At 42.1% G+C, this 13213-nt stretch overlaps 1 protein-coding gene across 1 annotated transcript in view; it reads left to right on the forward strand.

Moving 5' to 3' along the window:
- Window positions 1–12946, forward strand: part of ldlrap1b (low density lipoprotein receptor adaptor protein 1b) — a 14053-nt gene extending 1107 nt beyond the window's left edge. Inside the window, exons 2-9 of the mRNA XM_041233890.1 lie at window positions 113–282; window positions 908–1020; window positions 2114–2228; window positions 4525–4597; window positions 6099–6194; window positions 7806–7939; window positions 8265–8299; window positions 11713–12946. Of these exons, the coding sequence (XP_041089824.1) occupies window positions 113–282; window positions 908–1020; window positions 2114–2228; window positions 4525–4597; window positions 6099–6194; window positions 7806–7939; window positions 8265–8299; window positions 11713–11857 (881 nt within the window). The 3' untranslated portion in view covers window positions 11858–12946. The remainder of the gene's footprint in view (window positions 1–112; window positions 283–907; window positions 1021–2113; window positions 2229–4524; window positions 4598–6098; window positions 6195–7805; window positions 7940–8264; window positions 8300–11712) is intronic.
- The last annotated feature ends 267 nt before the right edge of the window (window positions 12947–13213 follow it).

Genomic DNA, 13213 nt, shown 5'->3' on the forward strand with positions numbered 1-13213 from the left:
TAATACACTGGGGTCATGACGTACAGTTCCACTTAAGGTATGCATTATTTAAATAAAAAAATAAACCCAACTGTTTTTATGTATACAAAATATCTTTGCTTATAATTAAAAGCCCTTCTTCATCTTCCTCTTCCTGCAGAGCTTCCAGAGAACTGGTCGGACACCCGTGAGACCCTGCTGGAGGGCATGGCATTCAATCTCAAGTACCTGGGCATGACGCTGGTGGAGCAGCCCAAAGGGGAGGAGCTGTCTGCTGCTGCCGTCAAGAGGATCGTAGCCACTGTGAGTCGGCTGCTTTGCCGGGGGAAACGGTGCCAGTTGTACAGTACTAGGAAGCAAACGGCAGTGTGCATGTATTCTGACTAGGGTTTTGCATCGGTTTGTATGGCTGTACTCCTACAGTGCGTCACTAGCCTAGGTAGGTTATTTGATAATCCTGGGAACTGCATGCTTGCTCCAGCATGCATCCAAGCACAGATGCGAACTCCTACAAGTGTGTCAGGTTGCTGAAGCCCTTCACTTGGGAGGGTAGGGTTAGGTGTCTGAGACCGAAATGTGTGAGCCAGACAAGTTTAAATATGCATAATGTCCTTGTAATTGCTGTTGCGTGAGCTGTTTAAAACCAAACACGTGGTGCAGCTGCAAAGCTGTATTAAAAGGCAACATATACACTACGTACACAGGTAGGTCTGCGCGAGCAGAGGCTGGGTGATTAGTGGACTCGGTTTATTCCAAGGTTGGAAACCTAATTTGTTGCATAGCAGTTTTAGCCATTTCAGGTTTTCCTGTACATTTTCTAAATGGTCACCTCTAAATTTTAAATCCAACATTTTATGTTGTCGCCAGCTTGGGAGAAATGGCTCAAAATCGTGTCATTTTGCTTCGTTGCCTCCCTCTCTCCTTGCAGGCAAAAGCCAGTGGAAAGAAACTCCAGAAGGTCACGTTAAAAGTATCTCCGAGAGGAATTATTCTATACGACAGTGCATCCAGTCAGCTAATGGAAAACATATCGATATACAGGTTTGTGTGTGTCTAGGTGTAGTAATGAACTGCTGTCTAAGACAGGGATGGGTTGGCATTATTCATAAATTAAGTCTTGCCAAAATCCTGCATGTTTTTATTTCACATGCTGTGAATGCGGTGCATGGTGGCTCTCCCCCTCTTACACCTGCACTTTTGGTGGAGTTCTCTGAATATTTAATAGGAGCTGCCATGCAAAATCTGTGAGGTTTATCCTGATGAGACTGTGCCTGTTTGATCCATATGCACTGTGCGTACACTCCTTCCCCCTCCTCTCCAGCTTTGCTAAGCAGAGACTGCAATAACAGCTTTCAGCTGAAGGCTCGGCAGTCTGAAAAGATAGCTTTTAATGTCTCATCCAGGCAGTCTTAAAGAGAGATTCAGACTGCGGTGTAACTGTAAAAGGCTCCCATTACAAACAGAGTAGCAGTAATTCTGTCATTGATGGCCTTTTAGTGCTGCAAGTTTCTCAAAAGCCTGTGTCCACTGCACTAGTCGCAGCTGGCTATGCTAGGAGGGCTATTTCCACACACAGGTGCTGACTGCCTTTGGAAGGTGCAAGCATGTTTTTTTCCAAGGCCACTGCAGGGTAATGACGAAGTCCTTGACTCCCTAGTCAATGCCCTTGCTTCAGTCAGAAGTTAGCTTGCAGCTGGCGCTGCAGTGTGAGTTCATGCAGTCCTGCGTCTTTTTGAAAAGTCCCTCCCACATGTAGGAAAAGTTACATTGAGATAAACAAAGCAGAGCTACAGCCGGCTATTCTGACTTAACCAACTCAGGTAAGCTCAATGATAAGTTCCAAGATAAGCTCTGGGGGAGACGAGCTTCCAACAGTGTGAGCCCCAGCCCCTCCTGGATGATGCCATTATACAGACTGATGAGAGCACGAGGGGCTCCACAGTTGTGTAAGATTTCCTCATTGGGTTGGAGTGGGGGCATTCAAAGTGGAGCTTCCAGCGACTGGGATTAAACACATTGCTGTAGTTATCAACCGTTTTATAGAGCAGGATTAAAGAGTTCTTCTAAACCCCCTCTCCTATCTAATTTCTGTGTGTTTTTGTTTGTTTGTTTGTTTGTTTTATACCCCGGCCAGGATATCCTACTGTACGGCTGATAAGATGCATGATAAAGTGTTTGCGTATATTGCACAGAGCCAGCAGAACGAAACCCTGGAATGTCATGCCTTCCTCTGTACTAAAAGGAAAGTGGTGAGTACCTGCTTGCCTGTGAGACACGAGCCTGGACTTCCACTAGAAAACTACAAAGTGCACGTCGAAGTGCTGTGACTGAAACTGCTTTTCAATGAAGTGTACATGCAAGCCTACACTGCCCAGCCACTTCAGATGTGTGTGTTAAACTGTATAGTCCTGTATTTTTTAAAGAATTCCTAATGTGATGCTAATATACAAATATCCAACGTGGTGGTCAGTTACAATACACCCTCCGTACCTGCCTTGTTGTCAAGCCTTTATTATTGTCTGTGATCATCACTGACAGTAATGCAGTCCTGGCACCTGTTATTCCGGGGAGTGCCAGTGTTCTTTTGTAATGGAAGCAGTGCTGAGGTGACTAATTCATGCTGCAGAGACAGTGTGGCATTCAAAACCTAACATCAAGCTGATTTAAACAGACTTCTGAATATGTGAAGGGCTGTGATTGGCACTGGCTCCCAGTCTTTCAGTAGTGTACGGGTTTCTACATGTCTGCTTGGTTGACAAAACGATGAAACTGCCTGCATCTCAGAAGAGTAATAAACACAGTGCTACTCCAGTTCAAAGACAATTGACATTCTGTATCGGCCCAAGATAATTGTAGTAAATGTGTTATCTCTACCTGAATGGTGCAGTGTGTTTTCCAGTGGTATAACCACTGGCTGATCCCTGACTGGAACAGAGTCCTACTGTGTGTCTATCTTTTTTATAGGTAATGTTTTTATACACAACACATCTGTTACAGTTTTAAGGAGAAACTAAGTCAAACATATCTTCACTAATGGCTTTACTAGGTTTCACTGTTTGTTTTTTTACAGTACCTGACTGAGTGCTTTTCAAGTTAAGTATTAATTACTGTGTTTTTTGGTACGGTGTGTTTCTGCTTCAGGGAACGTTGGATTTAATTCTGCATTATGACACTGAACAATGGAACCACAGTCACATCCACGTTGCATCTGGATAGTGCATCGTTTGTGTTCGACCAGGAACGAGAGAGTGGGGCCGGAGGTCGCGTTTGGTTAGACCAGTGATCCCAAACGATTGCACAGTTGGTTCAGAGCTGAACAAAAGCATCACTGTCGTGCAATACCTCCGCTCAGTAGCTTACTGTCTGGCTCTGTGAAAGATGGTCAGAGCAGAAGCACGTGTGGGTTTACAAGAAGCTTTTTACTGTAACGCATGGAAGAACCCAAGTCGCGAAGGCAACGAGATATGACGTATTTGGCTGAAACGTTGCTTTACTCGATTTGAAGTTTCCCTCTGACTGGTGTTTTGGGGTTGCAGAAAAGCCCAGAAAGAGCTATTGGAGCTCCTAGACACAAACATTTAATAACCTCTAGGCATAGCCTGCTTGCGATCCAGCAGATAACTAGCACTCTAGGTAGAGCACAGCTGTGCTGATTTTATGAAGTCGAAGGCAGTGATGAATTCAAACTGCCTCATATTAGATGAACTCAGTGGGTGTGTCTCCATGTTAAAATCTCCTTAGGGCTTATCCTTCAGTAACCATCATTCTGAAAACAAGAAGTTGCTAGTCACCACTCCCATGCTTTCCTGTTTCTAACTGTGCTGTACGCAGAACCTAGCGATTCCTTTTTTGCAGGGATTTATCCTTATGAATAGGACTGGGAGGAGTCGGTGGGGAGCTATTCAACAAGAACCAGGGCTGAGGTCAATTCCTGCTTTTAAATTCCAATTCCTTTCTTAATCGATTCCTGCGAAGGAATTGATTGATATTTGAGACACAATTGTTGTGATTGTTCAACTGCTTTCATTTGAAGCCAGTTTAATTGACCAGCGATGGCTTCAATTGAAGTAATTTGTTGCCACTGTGAGGTGCTAATAGCAGTGCTCTGTTAATCGCAATTTAATTCAATGATGGGAGTGGGAGTTGGGAATTTTATTTTAAACTGGAACTGATCCCAACACTGACTAGAACTATTGAGATGCTGCAGTTCAAGCCCCACACAGGGTTTGTGATCTCTTTCACTGCACACTTTGACAATCAAAACCTTCAGTCGTATGTGCGATGCCCTCAGATCAGGAGTGAATATTATTTCTCTTTCCAGCAAACTGTTCTTCCACAATGACCCATGGAGTCCTCTCTGAGTCCGCTGCTTATAAAACTTAAGTAGTTTGATGGTTTGAGGTGTCCATGAATATGACTGACTTTCACAGTCTTGGATTACCTGTTGTGACCTGAGGCTGACCTTTCTGTGCTGTGTTATGCTGAATACCAAGAATGGTGATTTATTTAACCACACTCTGACCATGGTTTTGCTCTCTGTTCCAGGCACAGGCAGTTACATTAACCGTTGCGCAGTCCTTCAGAGTGGCATTCGAGTTCTGGCAAGCTGCCAAAGAAGGTGGGTTCATTTATTGATGTTCGGTGAGGCTCTGGGAGGTCTTGTGGGATAATGCGCATGTATGTGAAGTATCCTGTCTCATCAGAAGGTGGTTAGAACGTCACAGGCTATACGTTTTATGTGTATTGCCTTTATAAGCATGGAAGTCCAATTTTGGGGCCACATCTCTCAAACAGTATGTTTAATATATTTAAATGACATGTGTATGACTGTTTTATATATTGCTGCAGTTTTCCCAAACACCCACAGGGTAGATTGTGATTTTATGTAGTGCAATTAAGTTTAGTTATGGAGTCAAAACAGCGGATATAGTGGCATAGAGCAGTAAGCAGACTCTGCGGCATGCATATCCAGAGTAGCTCCTGTAGGGTTGTGTGGATTGTGGGTTCAGCTCTCATCTGCATTGCGTTATGTTCTTGCACTTGTGTGGGTCTCATTAGATCCAGGATTGCGTGTGCGAGCTAGCATTTAGTGTGTGTGTGTCTATTCTCTCCTCTCATTTATTTATATAAAATATATATTTATATATATATATATATATATATATATAATATATATATATATATATATATATATATATATATATATATATATATATATATATATATAATATATATAAATTTCTGCAATCCTGGTCGCCCCCCCCCAGTCAGTCAGCAACTTAGACATCTGACAGCTGTCGGTGTTTATGCAAAAACCCTTCTATTTCATGATCCAGAGCACTGCAGCGGCTTCTTGTCTAGTGTGTGTGTGTGTGTGTGTGTGTATATATATATATATATGATGTATTTTTGTTCTTATTGGACTTGGCAATTTTATGATTGTCGTCTTTGCAGTGCCGCTCCAACATGAATATTCAAACGACGGAAAGGAGCGTTAAACTTTTTTATTGCTCATCAAATCCACAGTGATTTATAAAGAATCGGCAGTGCGTGGAAGGAACAATAATAACTTTGTGTTACTGCTGCCGCTTCATTAGAGTTTTCGATCCTTGTTCTGCATCTGCTGTCTGTCTCCACTACTGTCAAACTATTTAAACAGTTTTACACATCTAGGGAACCGCTTGTCCAGCTGAAACGTGCTATGGAAATCCTTTTTCAACGAGTTTCATATACAGTGAATGATATATACAATTATTTTGTTCCACCTCGGTGCAATAATTGTAGATCTCTGCTGTAATCTTTATACAGTCCCTGTTTTACAGCCCGGAGTGGTGTTGCATGACTCTTGTAGTCACCAGTGTTAGATATGTGCATTCAGACCAGGATGCCTCGGGACACACTGGGTTAGACCCAAGTAGCTGAGCCAGATCTACTTGGATTTCTTTTATTAGTCTGTGTGTCTAGGCTGGGTGAAGGATATTCATTTAATAGGCAGTGAAGAAGTTGTCCTGGAGTGCAATGTGTACAGATAGCTAAGGTTGTAAAGCCAATGGTAAGATTTGCATTTTTACACCATTAGGAATATAACCGTGCAGTTTTGTTTTATTATCTCTCTCTAGAAAAGGAAAAGCGAGTCAAGTCTGGGTCAGACGGTGAAGTCGCCAGCAGTTCTCAGTCGGAAAGCTCTGCTAGTCTTGCAAGTCTGAAAGGAGGAGGTAAGTCTGATGCAATGCCTCTGCTGTGCTACGTTGCAGTGTTAATGAGTTCTGCCTCTTGCAGACACAGTGCATTTCCCTAGAGAGTATAACCAGCTAGCAACAAACAACTATGTCTACATCAGAGGGGCTGCTGTGAAGATTGCATGCAGCCAGTAACTCTTCACTCAATTGCAAAGGGATTCTCATCCCTGCATATACAGAGAAGTGATGTGGAGCAATGAGCTGGAACTAAAGAAAATGGTGCTGGTGAAAAACTGACACACATTATACATATAGCTGAATAGTTCCCACTTATATTTCTCACTGTTGGATATATTCTTGCAGCTGAATTTAAGTAATAAGCAGCATCCTAATAATTCCCCTACTTTGGGAATAAGACTTGTATTGAACAGAAGAACCATTCTAGGCTGGGAGTGCAGGGCTGCCTTTTCAAGGTCTGCAGCTATATACCCCACCTCCTGTACGGAGATCTCAACCTGGAACTCGGGGGTAAAGTGTGATCCATTACAGAGACAGCTGAGAGAGTAGGCAGGAGTGTGTTTTTAACATTTCTCAAGGCACCCTGCAGCCAAAAAAAACGTCTCAATTCTTGAACTGCAGCCCAGAAACAAAGGGCATGAACACAGTTCAAACCCAAACCTTCCGAGGTCGTGAATCATAGACACGAGCTGGACAACAAAGCATTTGTACGATTTGAAATGAGGACAAAGGGAGGGGCATCAAAACCAATACCCCCCCCCCCCCCCCCCCCCCAAATGATTTCCTGTTTATGTATCTAATTTTAGAAAGCAGCATTTCTGCTCTGGGTCTTGGTCTCTGTCACTGTAGACCTTTTGAAACGGGGGGGGGGAGGGGGCGGGGCGAATCTGTAAATCTATCAGTAGTTTAAGTAATAGATATTGTTGAAGCAGCCTTGTTTTTATATTCTGACACCCAAAGCAGTTTCCCACTGCTCCTTTTAAACAAACTTAGCCTCTGTTCCAAGTTAAGACTACGTGGTTCACATAGCTAAACACTGCCTCCTACTGGAGAGTACCAGCATGGCTTGCTCAAGCTTAGAACCACAGGAGACAATTGCTGCCCCTGTTATCCTTCTACTTCAGTTTACCTTACAATTCTATCACAAGTCAACCTGTGTATCTTACTGCTGTGTCCATTCTTTGGTTGGAGCAAGCTTTAAAATCCAAAGCATCAACTGCACATTTTTTTAAATACTTAAGTCTTCATTTACAGTACTGTATGGCTCGAACAGACTTGGGACCTTGTCGCTGCTAATGCCTCATTGGAAACTGTATTCATACCGTAGGAATGTTGAAACAAACACTACGGGGGGGGGAGGAATGCAAATGCAGATGAACAGTAAGACTTGTTCGGTGTGTTTTGCAAGTCTGGTAGTGACCGGTTCCAGATGGTCAACTCCTTCAGTGTATTCTATGTATGCTGTCAGTGTCAGGGTGGCTCCCCTGTGTAACACTAACACGTGATGACTGGCATTCGTTAAGTCAGTTGTGCTGTCCTTTAATTGCTCCAGCATGCAAGCTTTTGTTCCGGAGGCTGACCTGAGTTTTTATTTACCCCCCCCCCCCCCCCCCCCCCCCCTTTTGGCAGAGGTAGCGACTGCAAACCTGTTGGAGTTGGAAGAGGGAGCGATAGCTGCGTTTGCCACAGTAGGTGCCAGCCACATTGAAGACCCTTTCATTGTGCACAACAACAGCTCCAGCGTCAATAATAACATTGTATGGGTGAGTGCCAAGAACTCTACTGCTGAAGAAAGCCAGTACTTCAAATTAAGAACATGACTCTGCGCAATTAACACGTTCCCGGAGTTCATTCTCTTTGGGGGAAAAAACGATACTTTAGTTGTATAGAATCAAGTCTAGCGAACGCACAGGGCTGCTTTTTGCAAGTTTTATTTTGAAATGCATCTCTGATGCTTTGTTGTAATTCAGGCAATGCAAATGTGTATCTTTTGAACAGTACATCTCAAGATACGCAGAACTACTAAAAATATGGTTAGAAAAAGCGTTAATGCACTTCAAATTGATTTTGTTGTGTGGTGTCTTTCAGGAAATCGATGATGGTTTGGATGAAGCTTTTTCAAGGTATGTGTCTTTTTTTTTTAAATGTATTTAACGTTGGTAGGCTACAAATCCAGCGGTTTTCGACCCTCCCAGGAAGACCAGAATGCAGTGATGCAAGTGAATTTGAATGTTTTGTAACAGCAGGTGTGCAACTTCCTGTTGGCATGTGCTGTTCTCTGTGAAATTTACAGAGCTCTGCATTCACTAAGCGCTTGCTCCAGGTTGACTATTCTCTGCTACTCCTACTTCACTGTCTGGAGTGCTGCACAGCACAGGGGCAATCCGGAATGACTGCTGTGTGCTGAACGGATATCAGATCTCTGTCTTTCAGGGGATAGGCACAGTATACAGCAAATGAGAAACTCGCACTTGACTTTCCCGGTGTCCGAATTGCAGGCGGTAGAAAGCAAACAGCATTGCATTAGGATTGTATTCTGCTTATCCTCTTCTACGGTGTTTGTCTTGAGGAACAGGGCTGACCATTTTTGTTTTAAACAGTTCTCTGCCTGCAAGTGCGCTGGAAAATGAGGATTAAGCATCCAGATAGAGTATGATTTTCAAGACAGGTCTGGCTGCACACAAGCTGGTGCACTTGAACCTGTGTTAAGGTTTGTCACGAGGATTCATGATCGCTTTTAATGGAGATGATTGATTGATTGAATGTGAAGTGTATTTGCTATTTATACATAATGCTCCCCTGGTCTCATTTATGTGTGTTTGTTTTTTCTTTTCAATAAAATAGTCGGTCACTAATGATCTGTAAGCTACATTGGATTCGTTATGAATCTGTAACACTGGGAAAGTACTATAAACAATAAGCTGCTGTCTGACATTTTATATGCATGTGACGTTCATTATAATATTTTATAATGAGGAAACGGTTGAATGAGCCAGAGTTTTCATTCACTTGCTGTATACATGCAGTTGCTGGTGGTTTAATTCTGCACAGAACAGGACTGCAGATTCTCTTCAAGTTGTTGACTTTCCTTGAAAAACATTAAGCCGACATGCTGTTGTTTTATCAGCTACTTTTTTAATGCTAATTGTACCAATCTATAATTCAAATGCACTGTTTCTTCCTGCTAGCTGGTAATTAAAGGGTAATAAAGGAGCATCAATAATGTCATTACAGCCAGCTTGTGGTACTAATTCAAAGCTAATCGAGTACTTGATGCTGAAATGTGCAAAGTTGGGAAAAGCTGGTTATGGGGGTTGGTTTGGGCCAATGATGGAACAGTAAGGAATGTCGAGTTGCTTTTAAATGCAAGCAAGAACCATGCATTTTAACCCATTAAGTGCCATTGTCCTCATTTGAGGACAGGCTACTGTTTGATTTCTTTTGGAGCATTAACTGGAATCTACTTTATTTTAAATTTTGCAATTCTAGCCCTTTTAGATGCTTTTATGACGCCTCAATATAAAATAAGAAACTGAAGCCTAACAGCGATACATTTCTTAGTGTTTTCATCCCCACAATGGTGATAAAACTCATGAGATTTCACTGCTCTGATTTACAGTCTAACTTGACTGTCCTCAAAATAAGGCTCTGGGAATGTATGTTGTAAATCTTTTTACACTTTCATTGGAAACTTTTAGAATTGTAGCATTTATTTAGAATGTATCAAACCTACATAGATACAGCTTGTGTTCTGCTGTGTTTAAGAGCAGATTTACAGCACTGGTTCCTTCTCCTTTTGACGCTGATGCATTGTTATGTTCCAGAGAAGTACATCAAGAATGGCCAAGGGTTAGAGCCAGTTAATAGCTTGGCTTGTCTTGTGGAAATGAGTTTTCTTTGAGTACCAGCATGCAATGCTCTGTTCCTTCCTGCATCTTTTGTAGAAGCTCTGTGCATGGGCTTTTTATATTCTTTTTGAATGGGAGAAAAATCCCATTACAAGATTAAGTGCTTCAAGCGCTGACAGGCCAGGCAAGACCACTGTCTTTATCTGAAAACGGCTTTCAGCATTACATTGTCTGTTTAGGGGCACAGTTACTTTTGGGTTTAAATAGTCTTTTAACCGAGGCCACTAAGAATTCTATGCATCTCCTTTAAAACCCTGCTGGCTTGGAGCCAGGCTGCCTGCATACACATTTCTCAAGCTGGTCAGATAAGAGAGATTTGCTGCCATTTGTTGAGTAATTGATAGAAACAATACATTGATTCGTTAGCTGCAGTTTTAAATACAATTGAAATGTGTATAGACAGCAGGAATGTGTGCGAGTTATTCTTGCAGTCTGCATTCAATTAAAGCTGGATTTTCTATTTTTTTTTTTTTTTTTTTTTGAGTTTCTTATCTGCAGCCTGGATAGCTATGAATCCTCTTCAGGTAATCCTGTCTGAGTGTGTCGAGTGTCGCTCCCCCTTAACATTTCAGTGCTGTGGTCCTCCCTCGCACATCTTCATTGCACTTCTCCCACACCTCGATGTCTCCACCCACATTTTCACATCCATCGCCCGCCTTCTCACCGAAACGCACAACCCTACAAGCACGCAGGCTTGGTGAGGTGGTTGAGGGGGAAACGCCCATGTGACTTGGCTGGAAACTTGTGAAACCACTGTTTTCAGTGGTTGTAAATTTAATATCCGTGCTCTCACATTCACAGCATCTGTGTGACATCCTGACAGGTGCTGTTCTGCATCACTTAGAGTAAATGTGTGCTGCATACAAGTGCATGCTACTGTATGGTCTTTTAAAATGTAGAGCCACAAACTTCACAAATGCATATCTTAGTGTTGTATGTGGTTATTTTAATAGCGTTTTTAATTCATACAGGCCCATGCACTTTACCATAGAACTTGCACAACCTCCCTTGAGACGGAGGTCAAAATAGTTGTACTTTTTATCTTCCAAGCCCGGCTGTCATGGGAACTGAGCCGAAGCAAGCAATAATTCATGTGTTCTGTGTGGAAGCACAGCGTGCCAGACTGCAGAGATGGGGAAAATCAATGTTTGAAGAAAAACGGCCTCACTCGGCTTTAGTTTGCAACAACCCTGCACAAGTTAATTCAGTTCAGGAAGATCTACAGCAGAATCTGCTGTACTTGCATGAGTGGCGTTAGCTGTCAGGGGTGTTGCATTGACTTAGGGTTGATTTTAAATGATCTTTTAAGGGATATGCAACTTTTTGCTTTTGAACTAAGACTGTGTGCTTACATCATGTATGAAGTGAATCGAACTCTGGTGGTCCATATAGAAATGCTAGATGGCACAGCGCACAATGCACCGACTTACCTATGGAGCCCTGGGACTTGTGCTCTTTTAAAGGTACTGTGTACACATTTAACAGAACTGACAGTAGCATTTTTAATGGTGAGCTGGTTATAAGGAACGAGTCAACTGGTGTTTCAGTTCCAATTCTTCCCATCCGAATACCAGAAAATACTTCATTTAGAACTGCATTAACTCTTTATTTTTTATTTTACTCTCCAGACTCGCAGAGTCTCGTAATAACCCCCAGGTCCTGGACATTGGGGTGACCACTCAGGACTTCCAGACAGACGAGTGCTTCTCTCCCACCAACTGGGACAAAACTGACGTCCATGCTGCAGACAGAGACGACATCTTCAGCTTTTGAGGACTGTGGAGCCACCCAGTGGACGCAACCAGTATTGCAATGGTGGAATATCACCACACAGCTGTTTTCCTTGGAGAGAGGAATGCTGTCACCCTGTGTTTTATCTGGGAGAACTAAAAACCAAACAAGAAGCTGTAAGAAGCTTGTATTGATATAAGGGTGCACACTCGGAGGCTGTCAATCCAATATGTTGTCTGCTTCCAGACTTCGCACACCAAAGCAATAATAAACTTACTACCATTTTTATCGGTTTGGAGGAGTTGTCTTGTATCTGCATTTTTGGTTGTCATGAATTTCACGTTTTAGAAGTGTGTATCTGTACCAAAATCACAGTTTGTTATATTTTTATGTCACTGGTTTTGGTTATTTTTATCGATTCAGAAAGTGTCTACAGACATTGCATTTATTTTTTATTTGTTTGAAAACACACATTGGGTGTGTGGAACTTCTAAAATGACTAAGTCAGTCACATCAGGGCAAATCTGAGAAGGTACTGCCATTAAAATTGGCTTTAAAACCAAAGTTATTTTAGGTTACAATACCTTTAAAGATAATGTATATATAAAAGCCTCTTCAGTGTCTGTTCTGTTGTAATTTTTAAAGTAACCCTCACTCATAATGCACAGACTTGATCACCTCACAAATTTTGTTTTCACTTTTGCATCACATCGTTTGATGTAGTATCGTGACATTTCAATAGCATTACACTAGGTGTTCTATAGAAAGCAAACAAGAGTGACCTGAAGAGAGCTTATTTGCATCACAGGCTTAATGCTGTATGTCCAGGTGGCGCTTTTCTGAATTTCCAAACTCGTACCATGACATCCTGCAACTCTTTTGAGTCTGTTGGTAAGCGAATGCCATAATTCTACCTGAACAGTGACTGTCATTTCATATTGTTTGTGGATTCTGGTTGATGGGTTTTTTTTGGTTGCCAAAATGGGGTTCATCCCAACATCCTATGCATAAGTAAAAAAAAAATAGTTGTCATGGAAGCACAGTGGTGGCGAGCCAGGTGAGCTGTTACAGCAGTGGTAGTAGTAGAAATATCGACAGCACAAAGTTCTTTGCACTTTCCCTTTTTTTTTTTTTAAAAAGCACATTTTGTATGTTTCCAGGGAGATGGGTTTTCACAGGAAACAAAAGGTGCTGCTGTAACTCCCCCTCCCCATACTCTTTGCTATTTATTTTCTTTATCTCTTCAGTGTTACTCGTTGCCCTGGTCGTTTTGCCTTTTCCAGATCTAAGAATCCGTTTCAAATACTTTGTACTCCTCCCTGTACCCGTGTCATGTTGTATCCCTGGAACATTGAATAAAATATAAAATGAAAGTCATCTGCTGTGTTGCTAATATAC

The sequence above is a fragment of the Polyodon spathula genome, chromosome 32 (assembly GCF_017654505.1).
Source record: "Polyodon spathula isolate WHYD16114869_AA chromosome 32, ASM1765450v1, whole genome shotgun sequence".
Lineage (NCBI taxonomy): Eukaryota > Metazoa > Chordata > Actinopteri > Acipenseriformes > Polyodontidae > Polyodon > Polyodon spathula.